Source organism: Cephus cinctus, unplaced genomic scaffold (genome assembly GCF_000341935.2).
Source record: "Cephus cinctus unplaced genomic scaffold, Ccin1 Ccin1_scaffold0935, whole genome shotgun sequence".
Lineage (NCBI taxonomy): Eukaryota > Metazoa > Arthropoda > Insecta > Hymenoptera > Cephidae > Cephus > Cephus cinctus.
Genome location: NW_014333502.1, coordinates 466,288 through 489,066, shown reverse-complemented (window position 1 = coordinate 489,066; position 22,779 = coordinate 466,288). Strand labels below are relative to the sequence as shown.

General features: G+C 42.5%; 3 protein-coding genes across 12 annotated transcripts in view; 2 read left to right on the top strand and 1 right to left on the bottom strand.

Annotated features, from left to right (window-relative positions):
- LOC107271370 overlaps positions 1-5,225 on the top strand; it is a 65,282-nt gene extending 60,057 nt beyond the window's left edge. For 5 of the 6 annotated variants that reach the window (XM_015747291.2, XM_015747289.2, XM_015747288.2 and 2 more), the window contains one exon: positions 2,449-5,225. In XM_015747291.2, coding sequence (XP_015602777.1) covers positions 2,449-3,752 — 1,304 coding nt within the window. In that variant the 3' untranslated portion in view covers positions 3,753-5,225. The remainder of the gene's footprint in view (positions 1-2,448) is intronic. The other variant, XM_015747292.2, reaches the window with a different exon arrangement.
- A 3,552-nt stretch (positions 5,226-8,777) lies between these two features.
- Positions 8,778-13,892, top strand: LOC107271365. Of its 2 annotated transcripts, none has more exons than XM_025088536.1 (4): positions 8,778-9,336; positions 9,484-9,585; positions 9,972-11,934; positions 12,035-13,892. In XM_025088536.1, the coding sequence occupies exons 2-4, from the start codon at positions 9,504-9,506 to the stop codon at positions 12,273-12,275; spliced, it is 2,286 nt and encodes a 761-aa protein (XP_024944304.1). In that variant the 5' UTR covers positions 8,778-9,336; positions 9,484-9,503; the 3' UTR covers positions 12,276-13,892. The 2 variants fall into 2 exon arrangements, with proteins under 2 accessions (XP_024944304.1, XP_015602765.1); XM_015747279.2 differs by having other exon boundaries at positions 8,816-9,336; positions 9,966-11,934.
- A 338-nt stretch (positions 13,893-14,230) lies between these two features.
- LOC107271366 (mediator of RNA polymerase II transcription subunit 26) lies at positions 14,231-22,773 on the bottom strand. Of its 4 annotated transcripts, none has more exons than XM_015747281.2 (4): positions 22,552-22,773; positions 19,580-19,654; positions 19,138-19,413; positions 14,231-19,013 (listed from the first exon to the last, which is right to left on the bottom strand). In XM_015747281.2, exons 2-4 carry the CDS (start codon positions 19,643-19,645, stop codon positions 17,691-17,693), a joined length of 1,665 nt encoding a protein of 554 aa, XP_015602767.1. In that variant the 5' UTR covers positions 19,646-19,654; positions 22,552-22,773; the 3' UTR covers positions 14,231-17,690. The 4 variants fall into 4 exon arrangements, with proteins under 4 accessions (XP_015602767.1, XP_015602768.1, XP_015602766.1 ...); XM_015747282.2 differs by lacking the exon at positions 22,552-22,773 and adding an exon at positions 22,363-22,534; XM_015747280.2 differs by lacking the exon at positions 22,552-22,773 and adding an exon at positions 21,152-21,466.
- Positions 22,774-22,779: the final 6 nt, after the last annotated feature.

Here is a 22,779-nt window from a genome sequence, read left to right as displayed (position 1 = left end):
TTACACCCTCTCGCCCTCCCTCCAGATTTACCGTCTTGAATCAACCGTCGTTCTTATCTTTGGAATTTTCTTCATGGCAATTGGATTATTCAGCCTCGTTTCTCGCGATCGTGATTCAGAGGGCAATTCGCGACCGTGAGGCGTAACGTTGCGTCATCGCGCGTTCGCTGCCAATCGCGCACGACATCCGAAAACCCGGAAATCGATTCCCCAATGAAATTTCCGCTCGCGGCAGCCGCGAAGTCGTGGAATTCGCGGGATCGCTCGATCATCGACTTTTTTTTAATTTAAATTTTTTGTCAATTAATAATTTACCGCATTTTCGATATACGTTTGTGTATATCGGAAATATACGAGCGAAACAGAAAGTCCCGGATCAGCGTTATCAGGAAACGTGACTCATAGTGACGGCTTCGTGCTTCCTGCTAATTTACCTTCTGGGAACCATCCTCCGGTCGGTTGCCCTGGAACCTGGTGATGTCCACTAGGAATTACCTTGTTACATAATGGCTCAAATTTTTTTTATATTCTTTTTTTTTCATTTACCTCAGTCACCGTCTTCCACGCTTTTTCTAACTAGTGTAACGCGCTTTCGTCGTCCACGTGTCCCTTTCTGTCATGTTACACGTGTCAGCTGTTGTTATTGTTGTCGCTATACGTAAACCTGACACTTGTTGAACGCCATCTGAGTCTCGTACGCGCACTGCCAGGTACGTGCGACCAAGTGCAGTCCCCCTGGGCACCCGCGTCCCGGTGTCACCCGGTCCGCATCAGGAAGCGGACGATCTTAATCAGGATGATCCATCTCGGCGTCAAAGACTGCCCTGATTTTCGTATTCTCGGAAGCTGTATCGTCATGTGGTCCACGTGCTCGCGGACGTCGAATCGGATTCGCGAGTGAGTCACGTAGTCGCTGGGGCAGATAGGCCGCAATTACGTGGAGATTACGCCATTCTCGCAGATGATGTCGTTCGTTCGCGCACGTTTCCTTTTACATTAATACACGTAGTATATACACACTACTATATATACAGGAGACGAACGAGGTCGACGTCGATTAACCGTGATTCCTAGAGGTCGGCACAGTGACACGTATGTTATCCTTGACCTTAATTCAGTCTGCTATACATATATCGTAGGGACCCATAGGTCTCTCGTCATCCTGACACTCGTCGTCGCGATACTCAATAATGTCATTTTTTTTTATCCAACAAAAATTTCGTCGACACGCGTTCTCGCTGACCTTGTGAAATTTTTTTTTTTTCGTGTCCACTCGGAATCGGTTTACCCAAGTTTTGGGTACCCGATCGTCGCGATCCTCGACTTTCCAAGGCCAATCAGGTCTGATATCGATGAGCCAATTATAAGTGTTGCGTCTATGCCAGAACTGTTATCGCGATTAAGTCTAGTCGACGAACCCCGAACACGTGATGGATTCACAGGGCTTTACGCGCAGCGTACATATTAATGGTGGGGCTTCCACGACGGCATTCACTGGCGGCCGGGAGCACGTGGCTCCTTCGGGGAAACGCACGCGCCTAAGGCAGTTACGTAACCCTAGACAAAAGTAAAGGCTCCCACCTCGCGTGGCACGTAGAAGCGTTATCGTGCGGTAGGAGGGAGGGCTGCCCGGTACCAGAGAGGAATCGAAGTTTCTACGGCTGATTGGCTGGACGGATACGTTTTTTATTTACGAAGACGCCAACGATGTCAAGAAGTGTTGCGTAGGAGTGTGAAATGTATATATTTAGCTTATTTGTAAAATTTTTCATACCGATTCAACGTGTCTTACTGGGTACTGCGTCTTGGTCCTTGAAATTTGATTGTCTGTAATACTGTTTTTTTTTTAACGATTTAACACGTGACTCGCATCCGCGGCATACTGCCTGAATTTGTCAGGCATGAGATATACCCGGTTGATCTGCTATACATGCTGGTGTATTATGCTGGAGGCCATTTACTGGCACGGCGTGTTCTAGGTTACCCAGAGTTCCTTCTTCCTCATTCGTAAGCGTAACCTTAGCGACTAAGGCTGCAAGCCAACGCGTGCCTATTATACCAAGCTGGTTCTCTATGCGTCGAATGGATAAGAGGATTACTCACTTGGTAGAAGTACGGGTCTGGAGTGACTGCGGATGGATAAAAGAATTACGAGCGTTTGATCGGCTCTTTTGTAAAATTGATTTTTCTTTGTTGGGCCTTATCGATGTTAGTTTTTTTTTTATCCATGATTCACTTATCGCTTCTCGCGGACGATTTGAGTAGGGATCGTTATTGATGCCGCTGCTCGTCGGTCGGATCGGGGATCCAATTATAGACTGGGAATACGCGGAGTAAACTGGAATGGATTATGGTCCGGACCGGGTTGACCTTGATGTAGTTAGGGGTCGAATTTGTTAAGGTTCGACGATTCTAACCTGGCGTCGCCCTGCACTTGCATTGTTTCAGATGTTCTAAGAAGGCAAATTATGGTGGCAGATTTTGTCGCCCGTCAGAGTGGATCGCCCATCAATGGTGAGACCGCCTGCCTGAACAGCAACATGCCGGCCAGCCACACGATGGCGCACGGAGGTCACGGGGGTCATGGAGGTCACGGTGGACACGGCGGACACGGTGCCCACGATGCCCACGGTCCTCTGCCGCCCCTGACACATCCCTCCCACCATGGGGGCCCGGCGATGCATCAGCAGCAGCATCACCATAACAACGAGGCGCAGGTAACCCATCCGGAAAACTTCTCCCCGAACTTCGACATCAGGAAGGAACTCTTCTCTCAGAGGAAGCAGCGCGAGTTCATCCCGGACAACAAGAAGGACGACAGCTACTGGGACAGACGCAGACGGAACAACGAGGCCGCCAAGCGGTCGCGGGAGAAGAGACGTTTCAACGACATGGTCCTCGAGCAGAGGGTCATGGAGCTGAGCAAGGAGAATCACATACTGAAGGCGCAGCTGGAGGCCATAAGAGATAAGTTTGGTATTTGCGGGGAGTCGGTAATAAGTACCGAGCACGTGCTCGCTGCATTACCGGCGGAGCCGCCGATAGTGAAGCGAGCCAAGTTGCCGCCGTCCGCGGCGCTGCTGTACGCGAGGACACCGAGTCCGGTTCACACGTCGGTAATACATCAGCCGGTTAGCGGCGCCAGGTCACCGAGGTCACCGGCACAGCTCTACGTGCCGGAGACGACGGCCTACCCGGAGACTGAGAGCTTTCAGTACGCCTATCCCCATCCGGCGATGCATTACGAGACTTCCACCTCGGCGCTTAATCTATCTCGCGGACGCAGGGCGCAGTCGCCCTTCGAGTTGTCTTCCGGTTCCGGGGACGAGGGTACGCAGCTGGTAGCCGCGCAGAGTAACAACAACAACAACAACAACAACAGTCTACCGCACAAGCTGAGGCATAAGTCTAGAATTGGGGATAAGGACGCGGCCAGCGCTCTTCTCGCACTTCAGGGTATCAAGCAAGAGCCCGGGCCAAGAGCTTCGCCACCCTGGGACAACGAGGGCTCCAGCGACGAGAGGGACTCTGGCATATCGCTAGGTGCCGAATGGACTGGACCCAGCGTCGTGCCACCGGTCGCTGAAAACGAGAGGGAGGTGAAGTCTAGGCTGGACCGTCTCGCCAGCGAAGTTGCATCCCTTCAGAGTATACTGCGTCTTGGTAAACCTGGTGATCCCGTGGCGCCGGTCGCCTCGGCCGTATCCGCCACGACCACCATAACGAGCACCAGCTCCTCGAATGCTCCTTGAAAGGACAATTCAGCATCCGCGAGGTAGCTGCGCCTCGCTAACGACATTTATCCAAAAGAGCGACTCGGAAATGGCGCCTGGGACGCGGGGAACGACTACGAGACCTCCAGCGCCTGATCTCACGACGGGATGTGCATCGAATTGAATGCTGACGACCTTAGGACGACGAGTATCCGGTGAACGTGAACGCCTATCAGACACCTGGAGGGGGCCACAGATACTGTACCCTAGTTCGGTTACTCTTAGCCGTTATCCATTTTTTTTTTCTTTTCTATTAATTTACTTCTTCTCTTTCACGCTATCCAAAACATATAGTATATCGCTCGAGAGTTCTCCAGTGGGATTTTCGCCTATTAGCATGAAGGAATGATAGAAAACAAAAAAGGAAAACACTCGGCCCACGCAACAACCGGCTAGCTCACCACCGCCAGAATTTAAATTCAGAGAGAGCATATACGATTTCGATCGCGCTCTCGATGACTCTTGATATATTGGTTATATACGCGAATATATTATACATATACATATAACGTACACCCTCGTGTGTAATTAAGGGAGTGATATGGACACGTGATAGTGATTAGATGCTAACCGCCAATACGAATAACAATCGGGATTAAATCCTTTCATAGATAAATCTTGTTGGGACTCTCGATTCTTCTTTTTTAAGCGTTTATATTATTCGATCAGCGAAATCGATGGCGATTCTCGTTCTCCGTATTGTATATAATGAAGTCTATATCTGTAAGTGGAGTACAACGAGAATCGCTTGTCAATTTCCTATTTTACGTATAAATTATCTTCCTACCCTTATTCTCCCGCCCCTCACCCTGTACATACTGTATATCGGTATAGATCGCGGCTACGATCAATAAACAATAATGTTAATGGCTCGATTAACGTGCACGCGGCATCAGTACAGAAAGAGAAAGACAAGCCATCGTTATAAAATATTCAGAAGAATCGGAACTATTGTCCAAGTATTAAGCGAACCCATAGGCGTATTTAACATATACATAGTGCACATAACAAGGAAAAAAATATATATATATATTATCTACAGAAGATATATAACCGTGCAGACAAAAATCGTACACACTTTTAACGTGGACTGTACACCGTAAAACGTACGTACACACGCCATTGTATATAAACATTATATATATATTTTTCAAATTAACGTATTTTTCGATATCCGTTTAGTACCAAGTTCAGTCTATGTCCGCAAGGCGCGCTGCTGTACGTTGATTACTCGCGATGGCTCTTTTACTTGATATCGATATACGGCGAAAAGTAGCATATGGCATGTCGACTGTAACGACGTGATAAAGAAGTAGAATGAAATTTAAAATTAATAAGATCTGTAGCAATTTTAATGATCTATACTGGGTGAAAGAACCATGCGAATAGTGACTTCCTTGCACGGAAAAAAAAAAAAAAAAAAAAAACATTGTTCTAATACACTAGGAGAGACATCAGAGACGTGAAACGAATAAAGGAATTGTAAATGAGGAAGAGATAATTTTGAATTACCATTGCGCATCGTCTTTTGCGCATCGAGTATGGCGCATGCGCAAGGGACGATGTCAAAGTACTGTTTATCAGCGAATGGTCATCCATTACCAATCTGAACGCAGATAAGATTAATAATCGAGAGCCACTAATTGTAAAACGTAATTCTTAGTTATTTATTATATTAACTGTATGTGTCAGGTGATGAGGAACGTGTGGATGATATGTTGATTACGATTATTGGCCACTGGTCAGGACACAAAATGTGAGCGTGATGATTTTTATGATTGGACCTACCATTATAAAGTTGGTACTACTTGCTGTGGTATTTATAATATCGTTTTTCATTTGAAAATTCGAACGGATTGACTTTATGTTGATAAAGGCCAAAATAAAGGAGAAGGAAATTATTTTTGCGGCTGTGCGATTGGCAGAGTGAATGAGAGAGAGAGAGAGAGAGAGGGAGAGACGAATGGTCGAAAGGGCTGAATCGAAAACGAATCTTCTAATTAGCATCTTACTATAACAATTAGCAATGCCGAGTGTTTTAAATCAATTTATTCTCATTAAGAGAGCCTTCGATTAAACGAGAGTACCGAGCCCGCTCTTATTAAGCCCAATGCACAAGACTGTTTATTACTATTTGGCGTTACATTAGCTTAGCGTCCGAGGTGGGATTGCTCTTTTACAATGGAATCTTTTTTTTCACATTTTCTCTCTCTCACGCCCAAAGAAAAAAAAAATAACCAGTCATCTCCCACTCTTTGATTCCTCGTACTTTCTTTGCTTCCCTTCAGTCCCCCTTGTCCTTTATTTTCTTTTTTTCTTACATTGTTCACTCTATATTATTTATACGTCAAGCGGAGGGTCGTGAGAAAGGCAAGGTGATGTAAGAGTGAGGGAAATTGTAAAGTTGCACGCGCACCTTCGGATCTGTCTTGAGTCGAAAATTCGAGCGAGAATCCCGTAGACGCGAAACGATATAGAGATAGTGGTAATCGCTTAGAATAATAATATTATAAAGATCACACAATGAGTAGTGTCAAAAAAAGGAGCGTACGAGTAATTATTATATATGTTTATTTATACGTATAAGCAACGACTGGTGAATAAATGTGCCTAGAAATAGGACCATGTTTACGTGCGTCTTTCTTCGGTATGAATTCTTTTACACTGTAACCATTAAAAGCAAGTATATATCACACACCGCGGCAGAGTCTTGCCGATATATATATATATATATATATATAGAGAGAGAAAGAGAGAGAGAGAGAGAGAAAGTGAGAGGGATGTATATTCACACACCGCGGCAGAGTCTTGCCGATAATACAACACAGGGTTTATTCTCTCTTCAGATTTCTGCGGTACGGAAACAATGGAACCTTGGAGTGTTTTCTCATGTCTGCGTGTGTGTATTATATATATATATATATATATATATATATATATATATATATATATAGAGAGAGAAAGAGAGAGAGAGAGAGAGAAAGTGAGAGGGATGTATATTTTCGTAAATTATGTGTGACGTCACGAATAATATAAACCGTGAGCGATTAAGTACTTATGCGTAGAAGAGCAAAGGTCGGCGACTGTGACAGTAACGGAAACAGTACCTATGACCCACTAAGACCTGTTGACAGGCGGGATGGTATAGTAAAAGGCGTGAACCGATAGTGAGAGAAAGGCGGGAAATATGAAACGAGTAAATAGTTACCTGAAATCTCAGTTTAGTTGGTAGCACGTGGCCGCGCACAGGCTTCACTACGAATGTTCATTGACAGTTAAACAGCGAGTGAATGAGATCTGAACATGAAGCCAGTGCGATGATGATGATCGATGATCATGGCTCTCGCGATCAGTGATCTTGCCGTGCTGCTATTTAAGGAATAGAGTATACCTTACCAGGAGTGCCTAGGAGACGATGTTGAGGAAACTCTGGAGACTTTTCCTCGGATTATTAAATTGAGTGGGATTAATGATTTTCCAAAATTCTTCGTTGTTCTTGTTTTGTTTATGTAAAATGAAAAGTAAATGATAACGGATACTTTCGTTATTTTCTTTTATATATATATATATGTGACTCGAGAGAGAATTCCGGATGCGACGGCCGGAGGAAGGATTCTCTTTTTATTCTTTGTCGTGACTATTGATTGTGTAATAACGTATTTGTCGATAGTCATGCTTCGTGACGGGTCTGGAAATAATTCAGACACTGTATATTGTTGACGGGCGAAAATGTCTGATGAGATAATAACGTGTGAGACTTGTCGAATAGTTCCTAATAATATGCGTTGCTCGAGCAGACGTGAGTCCCGATTCACGGTGCTCGGCTTCCTCTTTCTCAAAGATGATTATTCCAATGCCGAATGCCGATTGTCGATAAGCCGCGCGTTTGTATTTTATCGTTTGTTGCTTTCTCCGGCATCGCGGAGGTTTAAGTATTTAGATTTTAAGGTCACATATCCGCAGCGTTCTAGCGTACTTGTATATGTATATTGAAATAAATATTTTCAATGTTTTTGACAGTAGCCTTTGACCATACAATTGTCTTGCATGAGATTCCCATAAAATTCCTGGTGCCCACTTATCGAATACGTAGGAGGTTACGAAGAGTCTTGTGAAACGGGCGGGTCAGATAGGTAAGTATACTTACGACACATGAAATAGGAAACTACAGATTACGCATTATGGACGTTAGCACGAAAATCGAAGGATTCGATAACGCTGTTGATTAGTGTGTTATACCGTCAGTAGGTTGTTATTATATTTAGAGGTGTGTAGTTCTGAAATTTTACGCTGGGGGCAGCACTTACTGGAGGACTGTGGGGAACCCGTCGTTAACGGATTCAGAACGGTCCAACGGAAGATCCAATCGATGCAGGACCTGACGGTAGCCAATCAGCACGATGCTAGTAGACGATCTCAGCATTATGGCAAGGCGTAGGGGATTCGTGCGTATGCGAAGGCGCGAAACACAGAGTATTCGTCAGCTATTATTAATGTGCACACGTTTGATATCATTTCTTCCTACTTATACTGTGATATTACCTGATAAACAAAGTTTTATACTGTTCTTTTGTACCATCAATTACTCGTATTACAGACGTGACTCCGGATAGGTTTAGACGGAAATGAGTAGGGAGATGCACAACGCTACCGTTTTAGGCAGAGATCAGTAGGGAGTAGCACAACGCTATTACTCAACAACGCGACCAAATAATATGAGATAATCGACGATCGCATGTTTTCAATCGTCAATTGAGATATTCTTAGACATCGCGCGAAAATCGCACTCCAGCGCCACGAGGGTTACCGGTGACCTCCGTCGCTATTAACATGTCAAACATTGTTATACACTGTAACTTATCTATTGCAGATAATATTTCAACATTATATGTATCGCATAATAGAAAATTCATCGTGGCGCCACGAACAATCCCTGTAAAATTGGCGTGGCATTCAACGTGTTAACCAGCGGTGAGTAGCGGAGAACTTCTGCCCGCCAAGCTACGCGTTCGTGTTTACGTTTAACTCGGCTACGACGGGATATGTTTTGTCGACGGAGGCGATGATTACAAAATCCTACTTTCAGAGTCGCCGCTACGATTCAGCGCGATAATTTTAATATCGCCTAAAATCGTAACGTTGTGTGTTTCCCTACTCATCTCTGCCTATTCTCAAGTCATCGACGTATAGTACGGACTGTGGTATAGACCGTATGGACTACGCACAGAGATGAGTACGAACCTACTCATCTCTGCTACGCACATGTAGATCCATTAATTGATACACGGATGCCCGGACACTGCCGCCAAAATGACTTCGGGAATCTTCGGTATCTGCCGAAAGAACTCGTGACCATGGTCTTTCCCGTTATACCGTAAACTTCTTCTCATCGTGTCCTGTGATTGGTGCAGTCCGTTGGATCTCATCATCAATTTGCTTCTCATTTCCCGCCAGAGTTAGGTCACAGTCGTGCACATTTTTCGGCGCCAAAAGGTACACGCTTGTTGCTTAGCACCGGTTTCCGTCTGTCGAGTGTTTTCATCATTAATTTCATTGTGAAAAAGTAAGTAAATCCGAACGTGTTGTCTGTGGAATTTTAATAAAATTATACTGAAACCGAGTACTGTGCTTTATGTGATAATTTACTGCTATGTTAAATGTGGAATTTTTAATATACACTTTCTAACCTAGAACTTTGCTTCTTTCTAAGGATTTCCTAAATTGGCAAGGATGCTGAGCATCGCAACGGCTGCGGTGCACCGCAGCATGCGTCCAAAGACGCCCAGTCCGGGTTCAAGTGCTTCTACCTTAGGTAATATAATAGAAACATTTATTTGCACATAGCACCCACTTATGTTGTATGTAGGTCATGGTCCTCTCCTTTATTTTTTACACATCTTAAAAATTTTCTTATTCCAGTATTATTGTAATATGGAATTGTTTATAACGTTTGTTATGCTAAAATTAACTTTTCGATGTTCATAATGACAGTTCAAATGAAACGATAATGCATTGTAGTAAAGACGATATATGTTCTAAAATAATTAATATATATATTGTATGCGTACAATTGTACAAACATTCTAATTGTATTGCGTTGTGATACTCTGATCAAGTTTATAGTTTATTTAAATGTTGAATAAAGTTTACTTTTATAATCTTGATATACTGTGTATTGACAAATTTTCACAGCAACAGTTGGTGCAAATCATCCATGGTCAACGGAGCATACACCATCACCAAAAAGGAGACGTATGCGTCAAGGTTCATGTAGTGCGCGAAAAAAGATAATTACAAGCCCGGTGGAAGAAGTTCCAATTAATTTTGAGTTTGATAATCCTGAGATTACTTTGACTCTTGTCAGGAAAAGTTCCTTTGATCAGTTTGACAACAAACAACATAATGAAACAGTGAACAACAAACGTTATAAGACTAAAAGCACCAGTAGCGAACCTGGAGAATCTTTGGAGCTTTCAGAACGGATAGATTGTGGAGATAGAACAACGCAAGGAAAAAGATTTAAATCTAATTCCAAATCCGTTGTAATATCGTTTCTCAATTCGAGTGAGATCAGTATAAAACCAGTAAACAAGCAAATCAGTGTAACATCCAATGAGAATGTATCGGCTCCAGAGTCATCGGAAGCCTGCAATGTTTTACAGCAGAGCAAGACAAAGACAAGTATTCTTCTCTCGAGCAAGACGGCTTTATCAGAAGAGTGTAATTCTACAAAACCTAAGGAACTTTCTGAACCTCATGAAAGTGACCCAATGAATAAGGATAATGTATCAAATCAAGAGAACTGTGTTAGCATACCTGTGACTGCTGTTTCTAAATCATCAGAGAGTACTCAGAGCACAGAGAAACCTAAAGAGCGAGAAAGTCTCACAACGAAACTCGCTAGGGCTGTAAATATCCTTAAGGCATTTGAGAAACGCTCAGTGGAAGTAGATAGCGCCCGGGAAGTACCTGCAGAGGAGTTTGAATACGTTCCCAAGGTATTTGAAAATGAGTTCTCCGAGGAAATTGAGCAGCATCCTTGGTCCATGTCAGAGTCGGAAAATAAAGAGGAAAACTGGGATCAAAACGACGACGTAGTTTTACCTAAACCTTGCGGAAGTGGTTTTGTCTCTGATGACCTTTTTCTACTCACCGATAGCGACCTGGATATTCCTTATTATATGGTGGGCTTCCCTAATCCACCAGGTGAAAATCGCTGCTGGTTAAATGCCACGTTACACGCTCTGTTTGCTCTGCCACTGTTGGAGAATATGAAAAACATTAATTTAGATGATAGCTCGCAATTAATCAAAACGCTAATAGCAATGCAAATATTCTGGAAGAAAGGAACATCGGAAAAGCAGAAGACATACCAGACTGTAAAGATGTTCAAGGAGGAACTGAGTATTCTTGACGAATCTTATCCATCTGAACGCCAGCAGGACGTCTCTGAATTCCTTATGATCTTTCTAAATTATATAAGAAGTGACATAGATAAGTTGTTGGTAGCAGATGCTGTAATGTCCGAGACAGAAAATATTCCGGAGAACCGTCAGGATTCACGTAGAATACCAAAAACTCCTCACACTCCAGGAAAACGTCAGCCTCTGGCGGATATCTCTTGTAACAGTGGTAAAAGGAGTTGCGCTGAAGGTACTACAAAACCCAGGAAGTTGACCTATGGTGTACAGGATCTTCTAAGTCCAAAGAGTACACGACTATCTAATCCTACTGATCCATCTTATAAAGTTCACACACCACCACATTCCTCAAGTACCACCACTGAGATGATTATCTCCAAGAACCCCATCGATGAATACTTTCTTCTGCACATGATGGAGAATTACATGTGTAAAGGTTGCCTGAAGCATCGTCAGAAGAAGGTGGACAATCTTATGCTGTACGTAGATCTTCCTTCAGAGACAGAAGGACCAGCTGTCAGTCTAGAAGATGCTATTAAAAAATCCCTGGCCCCGGAAGACAGAAATTTAACTTGTGGAACGTGTAAGTTTGACGTACACACTATGAGGACGACTTTTAGGAGATGGCCCAGGGTTTTGACAGTCCAGGTCAATCGATATGGCATGACCGATGGACTCTTCAGCAAAATCAGTACAGCTGTCACAATTCCTGAGAGTCTTGTACTGGATAACAATCTTGTGTAAGTATCTCAAGAGCACACTCCAGTTATCAATGGATAATAATAAATTTGTTACTGTTCGTCTAGATGAGGTACTTGACGTTGCTGTTTTATGTTACAGCGATAGTGTCTCCGTAGCAGCCTGTAAGTATGAACCCACCTGTATAATCGCCCACGTAGGGAGCACAATGGACTGTGGGCATTATACAAGCTACGTAAATCACAATTCCCAATGGTTTCATTACAACGACATGAATGTAACACCAATGACCTCTTCGGAAGCCCTTGGAGCAGCAGATACTACAGCATACCTGGTATTCTTTGTAGCTGCACAGATACCAGAAGTATCAGATTCCAGCTAGTCCAGAATTCCCAGGAAAATATCGAAGACTTACATGTTAAAGAAAGGAAACACTTTACCCAGTGGACTACACCCTGGACGAGTCTGGAGGAAATGTAAAATAAACAAGTACCTTCTCTACAGGACTGCGTAAAGGATGTTTTCTAGTCGCGAACAAATCGTGCAATCGAGGCCTTCCGTTATAAAAGGTGCCAAAGGAAGCAATAGTCCTCGAGGATGACGATGACGAAGACGACGATCCTCAAATATACTACACATAATACGCGACCCTAGACCATATTCTGTACTTCAGTCTTGTCAGTTATACTCAAGGAACTACGAAAATAACATAAAATGTGGATTAACTCGCGATCTGCCATCAGTACAAAATCCAAACGAAAATATTCCAAACCGGTAAAAATCTATTGTCTCAAGACAACGGAGAACCACGAATCACTCCAAGAACTACTGAAAGTTCACCCTGGACCGCCTTTACATTATTGTAAATAAATGAAACGTGAAAATTCACGTCGCGAATTAAAAGCTATATTATTTTGCTTCAAATAATAAGCAACGGAACAATCGTATAAGGTAATAACAGTAGCTAATTATGCGTAAGAATTTGTAAAGTGTTTCATGACTTTTCTTATCAGGTTTATATCTAATATAGATTATTACTATTATTATTGTCTATAGATATAATTCACTCTAGACTGCCCCTATCGTCACTTTTATTCTAATTGATTTCGGCAAGGATGAGCACTATGTAATTTAATTATTAAGATTCCACAGTGGCATCCGATACAAAGCAACATATCCAAAGCATTTAAAGCATAGTCCCGCTAAATATATAAATATATATATATATATATATACATTTAATTAATCACATTTAAAAGATCGTACATAGCGTCACGGTCTTTCTTTAATTTAATTTCTTAGGTACCCGCGATTCCATCTGACTGTCGGAAACCCAAATGTACCACCACTAAAATCTAACTTCCCGAATGGTTATTCTCTTGAAATATCGATGTATCGAAATTACAATAATTAAATATATATAATCAGAGCTATGCACCGGCATAACAGAATATTGTATTTTCCATGCACCGACATTTCAGGAGAATAACTATTCACGAAATTTTATTTCAGTAATTTGATACATTCGAGTTTCTGACACTCGGTGAAATCACTGGTACCAAATTTCATATGTCTGTACTTGATTCTCACATAATATCACAGGGGCACGTATCCAAATGAATTCAATGTACTTCATCTAGATCCGTGCTCTCTTCTACGCGTAATAAGTCTACTTCAATTTCAAATATCAGTACCATATCTTAGAATATACCCTGATCGATGATACCATGCACTATTATTCGTCCCTTAGTAATAAATAAGAATAAACCTTGTAAGCTTCTCGGCAGAAACATCAGCCAGTATGCGCGGTACGATTGAAGTGTCGGAAAAGGAAAAAGTTAAGCAATGAAACAATAAAAAATACACAGTGCCTTGTCCAAAGTATTTCTATAAGAAATGGAGCAATGTCTTTTGTGTTCTACTACTATATAACATGTAACATATGTTTTGTACGTCAAATAAAATAAATGCAGGCACGGTACACAATTTTTGGAAACGAGGTCGTGTTGATATTCAAGCAAACCCGCCCTTCTCTCTCTTTCTGTCTTTTAAAATTTCAACTGTTATAAAGATTACTTTTAAAAATAACACTTTCCAGTTAGCTAGACAAATTTCAAAGATACTGACTGTGTCCTGTGTGCTTGATAATCCAGAACTGAATGCTCGAGTACGAAGGACTAGGTAAACGTGGTTTCTTAATGGCTGCCAACAGAATAGATTTCCATTGGGTAGATGACAGGCAAGGTAACAAAAATAACAATAGTACAGAAGACAGTGCAAATGACGATAAGGCCGAAGACCTGAAAAAGAATTAAATAATAATAAATGCATAGAGAATAGTGTTTTGAAAATTTTATTAATCCACTTATTATCTGGATGCCTCGAAAGTGGCGCGAACAGTAATTTGAATGCGTTTGCCGAATATTTACGTATCGCGTACCGCTCTTTTTGCTCCATTAATTAACAAAGTATCGATTCAGCAGGCGTGTCTCGCACGTTCGATTAAATAAATCTAAATAAATTGTTATTAATCGAGTTATTATTATTTCTCATCAACTTCTTTTCTTTCCCCTTTCATTTGTACAGCTTTTTCACTCTCGGTCAACCGTCGTCATTCGCAATTCGCTCCTTCCTCATTCTCCTTACAAGCTTCCCTTGCAAAGTATCCATCGTCATTCTAATCGTCATGAAATCACCCATCTGCAGTCGCACACCTTAAAAAGCCCATGCACGCCCACGCATTCTTCTCTGCTACATCGTAATTACATATAACGTATTTTTTTTGCATCAACTCTTCGACTTTGAATAAATTTGGTTCTTTTCGCATTACATATATCACTTTGTTCGTCCGGTAATATAATATAGTCGAATGCCGATATTCAATATTCATAATAAAAAACATGCGGAGGCACAAAAGGCACGGGTCTTACGTCACAAGGAATCCGATCGCGCGTCGCCGTTTCTGTCCTTCGTCGTCTTTGTCGTCATAGTCCAACGCGTCATCCTGAACGTCTCGTACGAAGTCCCGCGGAACGGCAAGTTTCGCGTAATACTTTTCGAACTGGTGATTACGAACAAAAACCCTAAGAGAAAGAAAGGTCAACGAAATTTTCTTTTCCTTCGTCATCGAGAACCCAAAGTGTATGTCCCAGCTATATGTAAAAGAAGTCTTCTGCGAGAGTATCTTGTCTAACGGAAACGTACAGCTCCGTCCGTTCACTGTGAGGAATAGTCAGAGTCGGAGCCCACCTGATGCACTGCGGCACACGTGGACATGGGAATACGTTCGTCGTGTGGAGTGAAAAATTAACTAAATTCTCTTCAGCTTTCCTAAACATATTATTCAATCTCATCGGGGTTCCTAGATGCGAAGCACGCTTAGAGCTTCTTTGGGGAGGGGGCGAGCTCGAGATTGGCGAGTAAGTTTCGTATCTATTTTTCAGTCTTTCGTGGAGTGACAGCGATGACGTTATTCGTTATAGTTTTTCCTCTTTCTCTTTTTCCCTCGTACAGACACACTCGCGCGCATTCTTCTCGGAGAAGGTTCTGGTCGTTCTTAAACGAAACTGGCTAAGAATTATTCTCTTCTCTGTACTTTCGTAAAAAAAAAGGAAAGTAGTATTCGTCATTTACTCTACGACCTGTCATTGTGGGATGATTTAAAGAATGAAAGCAGAAAGTTGAAACTATATATATGTATATAAAAATCGTTCGGATAAACAATGGGAGAGAAAGAATAATCCCAGTTAATATTTGACATCTGTCACACAGTACAATTAACTGTGCGTACAATGACAGTACACTGCTGCCTGTAATATTATTAATAATTATCAATAAATCAATAATGCATTGTTAGCATCCACGATCATTTGATACGTCGCAGAGTTTATTATTAAATTTTTTTGAAAAAGGAACAGAAAAACTATGATCTGTCGACCATCGGTCGCGATGTCAATGAAATAAAAGAAAAACAAACAAAAAAAATAATTAATAACGAGTCGATTTCTTGGCGAGTATGAAAAAATATTTATTCGGCTAGCACTGTGTATGGGCATTGCTCGAGATTTCGCCTATTGTTCCAAGTATCCTGGTGAGAAGGAGCATCCCCAGGAGATCCTTGACCTCGGCGAATTGACACAGCAATTACTTCGGACAATGGGTAAAGAATGACACCAGGAGTGAATGATACCGTCAAAAATTAGACAACCCTCCTGATGACCGTAAGCCGGAATATTAATTTCATAATGAAGAAGACACATGATTGAGATCGAATAATAAAAAGGAAAAATTAAAGATAAATAATCGAATCAGAATGGTACGGAGGTTAAAGATAAAACAAAAGAAAACCTGGATTCTGACACTAAACACGACAATGTACTGTTGTAGTTCTGTACTGATTATAAAGATAATGAAAGAAACAATTGAAGAAGAAAGATACGTCTTTGGTTATCGCCAATTACGCTATTGTCCGAAGTCTTAATTAATAATTCATAAATCTCTCGGTATCTCTCTCTTTCTCAATTCACAAATTTATCTTGGACACTAATGCTTCTTGCTATAACAATTGCGCTCCCACGTTCAATCTACATTAACATTGAAATAATTGTTTGTCGCTTTAATTGTTACTCCACACCAGTCTTCTCTTCCCTCTTCTCCTTTCTATTTCGCTCGCCCATGCTTCCTCCGTGTGTATGGTTTCCCTTCTGTATCTTGACTGGCTTGCTTACTTCTTATTCTATCTCTTTGTTTACATCGCCCTTAACTTAAAAACGCCCGCGGACAATCATTCGCTAATGACTCCACGAAACTCTACTTAGCAGTTCTTATTCTACGTACACGGTTCAAGAAAATGGTGACACTAATGTTAATCGTTGCCGCGAATGGGAAAAATAAGAGTTGATAATGTACAAAGGGGGGTGAAGGAAGAGGGGATGACGATATAAACTTGGAGGCAGAATAGAACGAGGCAAACGAATCGTGGTGGATCGCTTAATTCGGACAACAAAGATACACATCCAGAGTGTCAAGATGCTGAGGACACAACGCGGGACCTTATACTGAGATATAGTGAGGATATGCGCTTTAGAAATCAAAGTAACAAATGAGGATAAAAGACAATTTGGAAAGAAAAGAAAGAACAAAACGAAAATACGGGGAGATCCCCATTTTTGGAGAAAAAAAAATCATTGAAATCCGACCAATGATACCGCGACTTTGAGTTTCGAAGATAAAACCAAAACAAAAAAGAAGAAAGATGAAAAAAAGCAAGATCTCAAAAGCGATCCGCAGATCTGACTTGCTCGAATAATATTCAATATAGACACAACTGAATAATCAATGATATTATAATATAATAATTAATAATTAATTAATAATAATGACAGCAATAACCAATGATCGATAAATTGTAATAGAAATCGTTTTAATCGATGGAACCGAGGATCAATCGGTCCATCGATCCGAGTGACTTGTCTCTTCTTTCTCACAATTCATTCACTTTCTCTCTCTCTCTCTCTCTCTTACACGCACATACACGCACACAGGTACACACACAACACACGCACTTTCTCTCCTGGGATACATATAGAACAACGCACAGGCAACTTGCTGGAACATTCATTCTCACTGTTCGGTATTTGACTGTTCTAATCCGATTATAAGGAGCTAACTTGTTAAGGGTCGTTGGCGTATCCAGGGCCAGTGAACGCCCGTAAACGCTGATGATGTCGATGGTGTCTGGTTGTTTGGTGATAATATGTGTCGATGAGAATGGTGGGATAATAAAGAATAATAATTACTAATCAATTATAACGTAAGGCAATATGTGGAGGATCTGGCCATTATAGCTGGGTCTGGCCAGCATCTCGTGCCACTCCCGAAATTCAACATCGCTACGACCGTCGTTACTCCTGTAGCCGGCGTCCAGGTGGTTGCTCGAGTCCTGAAGGAGAACATCAGCAGAAGAACTTCCAGGTTTACTGCTAATATCACTATTAGTTGCGTCGCTGGTAGTATCGCTGTTTGTTGTTGATGTTATGTTGTTGCTGATAGTTGAGGTTAGCGAGGAGAGTTTTGGTTGGAAGTTACCATTAAGGCCCTCTATACATTTCGTGTGTAACCTCTCGAGATCCTCGGTGGTAACCTCTCGAGGAGGATGATCCTCCTCCTCGCGAACCTCCTCTTCTTCCCAGTCCGTCCAATCTATAGAATTCGGATCCAAAGGCGGTAGCTTCGCAAGTATCTCCTCTACCGTGAGGTCCTGCCTCGTTCTCGAAGGACTCTTCTCCTTGCCTTTGCGTTCCTCGGTGTTGTCTTCCGGGCCCTCATTCTCTCTGCGATACCTCGAGGAAGGCGTGGGAGTGTCATGACCATTGTCATTGGCCTTACGACGAGAATCCCTTCTGCTTGACTCCGTTGCTCTCTGCGTCGCTCTAAGGTATTTGGACACCTGGTGCTCGCTGCTACCCCTCAAGACATCCTCCATACTTGGGGGTTCTTTGCTGCTTTGACTAGGTGACGTGCCACCCTCGATGCCCAAGCTTGAAGCGTTATTCGTCGAGCCTCTTGCCTGCAGATCTGCCAAGAGTTCCTGGGTAGTTTTCAGCTTAGGATTTCTCGAGATACTCGCAAGCTTCTCTTTGACGCGATCTTCTACGTGGGGCTGTTTCTTCATGGATTTACTGCCCTTCTTGCGGCCGCGTTTCTTCGGACCTGAGATCCCGTCACCCTCGTCCAGGGTGTTATCGACCGACTGCTCGGAGATTCTTTCCTTGAGCGCCGGGTTACTAGGCACTTGCGAGGTTATGCTACTACTCATTCCCGTTACCGAAACATTCTCGCCGTTCAGACGTTGTCTCTTCGCCATCGGCTCACCCTGTCCCAGCATCAGGCTTGCCGCGGTAAGTACATTCTCAGTATTTTCTTTTCGTAGACGCTTGTTAGAACTGTGGGTCCTTGGCACCGCATCGGCCAGATGATTATCCCGCGCAGATGCTACCTTTGGCGAGTCACCAGGACTCAACCTGTGGTTACTACCTGCGGTGACTGGTTTGCATGGCGTTTGCTGAGAGTTCGGGGATCGCGAGCGTTCGCTGTGTAGTGAGAGGGCCGGACTCAAAACCTAGACACAGAATATTAACCATGAGTCCTCTAACATAGTATCTAGCCACTATCGATAAAAGACGTTCTTATATAATGGATTACAACTTGCTCTTCCCATTTCTCTAACACTGCTCCCAACTCACCCTTAAAGGTGTGGCATCTCTCGACAGCGGACTTTGGGGCTTGAGTCCTCGTAATGCTGGACTCTGTGGCTTTAGGCTTCTCAGGGCAGGGCTATGAGGTTTCGCACCATTGAGGGCTGGCGGAGCCGGGTCCGCCGGCGTCGGTTGCGGCGTGGTGTGTGCCGATGGCAACACCATGTCTCGCCATCGACGAACCAGGTCCTTTGCACGTTTCGCCAAAGCATCGTTGCTAGTTTTACGTCGGAGCTCATTGATGTACTTGCCAAGCCTTGTGATCTACAGAGAGTATTACCAGGTCAAACATAAAATTTCCAACTCTTCCTTCTGCGAGACGCTACACGAATAGTGGATGGGCGAAATATTGTTGTTCCATCCCATAAAGAAGTATTAATGCTTTTCAAATATGTATAATAAGTGTAATATTTCGTCTCCTGATTCTTACCTCAAGCACCTCTTTGGTGATCGCCGTCTTCTCCAGGGCCGTGATGACATCCACAACAGCTCCCATGTCGACAACCTGGAAAGATAATATGTTATATTGCTTACTCAGAAATTTGTACAGAAACATAACTACTCTTTGGTGCATTTGGAATAGTTTTAAGGGAACATGATAACTTATTAGATTTGTTTTCCTTATCAGGTGGCGATGATTTACATATTATGGATATTATCAATAATATAGAGAAATAATATAAATTGAGGTTTAACTTATTCCTTTCTTCAGGGAATATCGTTAGTAATACAATATTGGTGTTTAGGGTATAGCTATTTCATCATGCAATGCTGTAACAATTGAAGTGGATGGTCAAAGGAATTTCTAGCAATTTCGATACAGATATGAGAGATTGTGGATAAATTAGATTGGCATATGTTGCTTGGCTTATAAAATGAACATTCGGAATATGAAGGAAGGACAGAATATTGCAAAATATGTGTTAAACGTTTCCTAATACTAATTGGGACCAGTAACCTACTTTATTATATGTGTTGATCAGACCACACTAAGATCCTTCAGTTGATACATTAATGATATTACAAAAACCTTGGATAAGTTCAGGAATTTTTGAAAAACAATCTTCAGGATGATGATATAGAGTCCACCAGGCAGAAGTATTTGAAGAAAAAGTATTATTATATTGTATAAATGCAATTTTATTGTATCTTCAAACAATGTTCAGTTATCCATAGGAATATCTGAAAATACAAAATCTTTTACAAAGAAAGGTAGTGTGCACTTCCAAATGCCTATTGAAGAATGGAATTGGCTTCATCATAAAAAGGATAAGAACAAAGTTAATCATCATCCACAGCTTTCCAAACCTTGTGGTAACATAATATTACTGATACAAAAACAGCATAAGATCCAGAGAATTCCATCAAATCCCTATATATAAGATCAAGACCACAAGAGTGTCCTTTAACAGTCAAGAAGTTTGAGGTTATAACCAAGGTAATACTGCGATCCTTGTCACTCGCAAGCCCAATCTGTAACACTACCATACAACACCTAACATCCTAAACCGGTAAACAAGACCAATCCTAGAATTATTACGAATCTTAAGAACAATCCACAGTCTGAATAATCCTCTATCTCTGCTACGTAACCTGCCATAAGGGTAAGAAAATATATATTACAAAGTAAAACTGCCTAAATGGTAACACCACCAAGGCCATCGCAGATAGCACAATTTCATAAAGCATAAAAATATGAAAATGTTAAGAACCACCCTGTGATACTGTTACAGAACTCAATACAGCATCACCAGGAACATCTGCACCCTGATCACACTAGTCGAGAAATACGAAACGTCCCTGCTCGAATCACCATGAACGGGTCCATGAAGATATCCAGATTTAAAAAAGTATCTCCGTCAGAAGCACTGTATAACGAAGTGAACGGACGAGTAAAATTCAGTGATCGGATGAGTAACGAGAGGAAGAGTCGCGTTGTGCGAGTGGCGCGCGCGGGGCCTGGCGATCGGCGCGTACTAAGGTGTATCGCCCGGCTACTTACATTGTACTCCTTGTCAAGGGATTTCAACAATCTTTCGGTGAGCTCGGTGCAGTATCTCTGCATCGGGGGTGCTCGGGTGCACGGAGCTCGCGCTTAGGGGAGCTTAGGTTAAGCGGACAGATCGGCTCCACGCACACGAGTGGTCGCGAATGCGAGAGAGCACGGGGGGCCTGCAATGGCGGACGACTGAACTCTGCGCTGTCCGTTCGCATGTCCTCCCTGCCTCCGGAGTGCCTCCTAGCCGATGCCCGAGCATCGTCCCCGGCCCCACGTCGCCCCATAGAGGCCGACGCGCGCTACTAGCACCACTCGCGGCGGCCGAATCCCTTGGCCACGCCTCCCTTACCCCTCCTCCACCCGAGATACCCGCAGTTCGGCTATTTCCGACGTACTTCGTTCATGTCCGTAAACGTTCGGTCGATTCCGCTTACGACGTCAGCTAAAATCTTACATCCCCTCTTACTATTTAACTACAAAAATCCCCACCACTTTGAACACGAACGAGAGACACTCAGCGAGCGACGCGCCGCAACGACGGACGCGTTTGATTTACGTTTAGGATGTATCTTGTTTTTCAAGATACTTTATCTTTCAGATTATCTACCAACGATTAACGAGTGGTTACACTGCTTTTTTTCCCTTACATTACTACTTATTCCCTCTTGATTTGCGTATACAGGAACGTGGAGACTCGATGTTTTTGGATGGCGGCTGGTGAGCATTTGGGGGCAAGGTCACGGGTTCTCGAAAGAGGTGAAGTTGACCAGGTTTTTACGGTTAGGTAAGACTGTCGGGTGTATTCTGAATTACACGGGTATTTAAAGATCTTGTGCGTCGTCGAATTACTAGACGACTGTTAAATCGATCGAGGACAGAGGTTCATGTATTTGGGTTTTCTTGCAATAAAGTACCCGAATATTTATCCTAGCGATTCAGCCTCGTGACCTCTTATTAATAAAGGTCGGATATAAAAAAAAAGGTCTACGGTCCTGCAGAATGACTAATCCAGAATGCATGGATTTTTGCAGAACAATGAAAGAGGATACTGAAAGATACGAATTTTTATAATGGAAAATGTATGTAACGGTAGATATGACAAAAGAAAATACTATTGCGTTTTTTGTCGAAAAAGAGAGGGTTACGATAAGTAAATAAAATTGAGGTTAAACTATAGATAATATAGAAGATAATTCGAGAATGAAAAGCCCCACCGGATTTGGTCGCCCATCTTTGTGTCCTTCCAAAATGGGTAAACGCAGCCACAAATTGCACCACAGAATACCAGCACAATATCAAGAGCACTCGTTCACTTTACATGGCTCAATGCACTTGTCACAAATTCTCTACCGCGATGAAAAATTGGTCAAACTTTCGAAAAATGATGATTTTCCGAGAAATACCTTGTGAAAAATCTAGATGCGCCATGACGTCACGAGCTGTCGTGGCACGTTCCAAAATGGCGGCAATGCCGCTGCACAGCGAGCACATTACTGGAAATGGTCGTTGTTATTGGGGTTCTTTCACACGAATAAAGCTGTCCTCTGGGCGATGTGATCGTTGATGCACCTCCGGGCGCGATACTGTCACGTTCCTGGATCAGGCGGTACGATTTTCAGAGACTAGAGGTG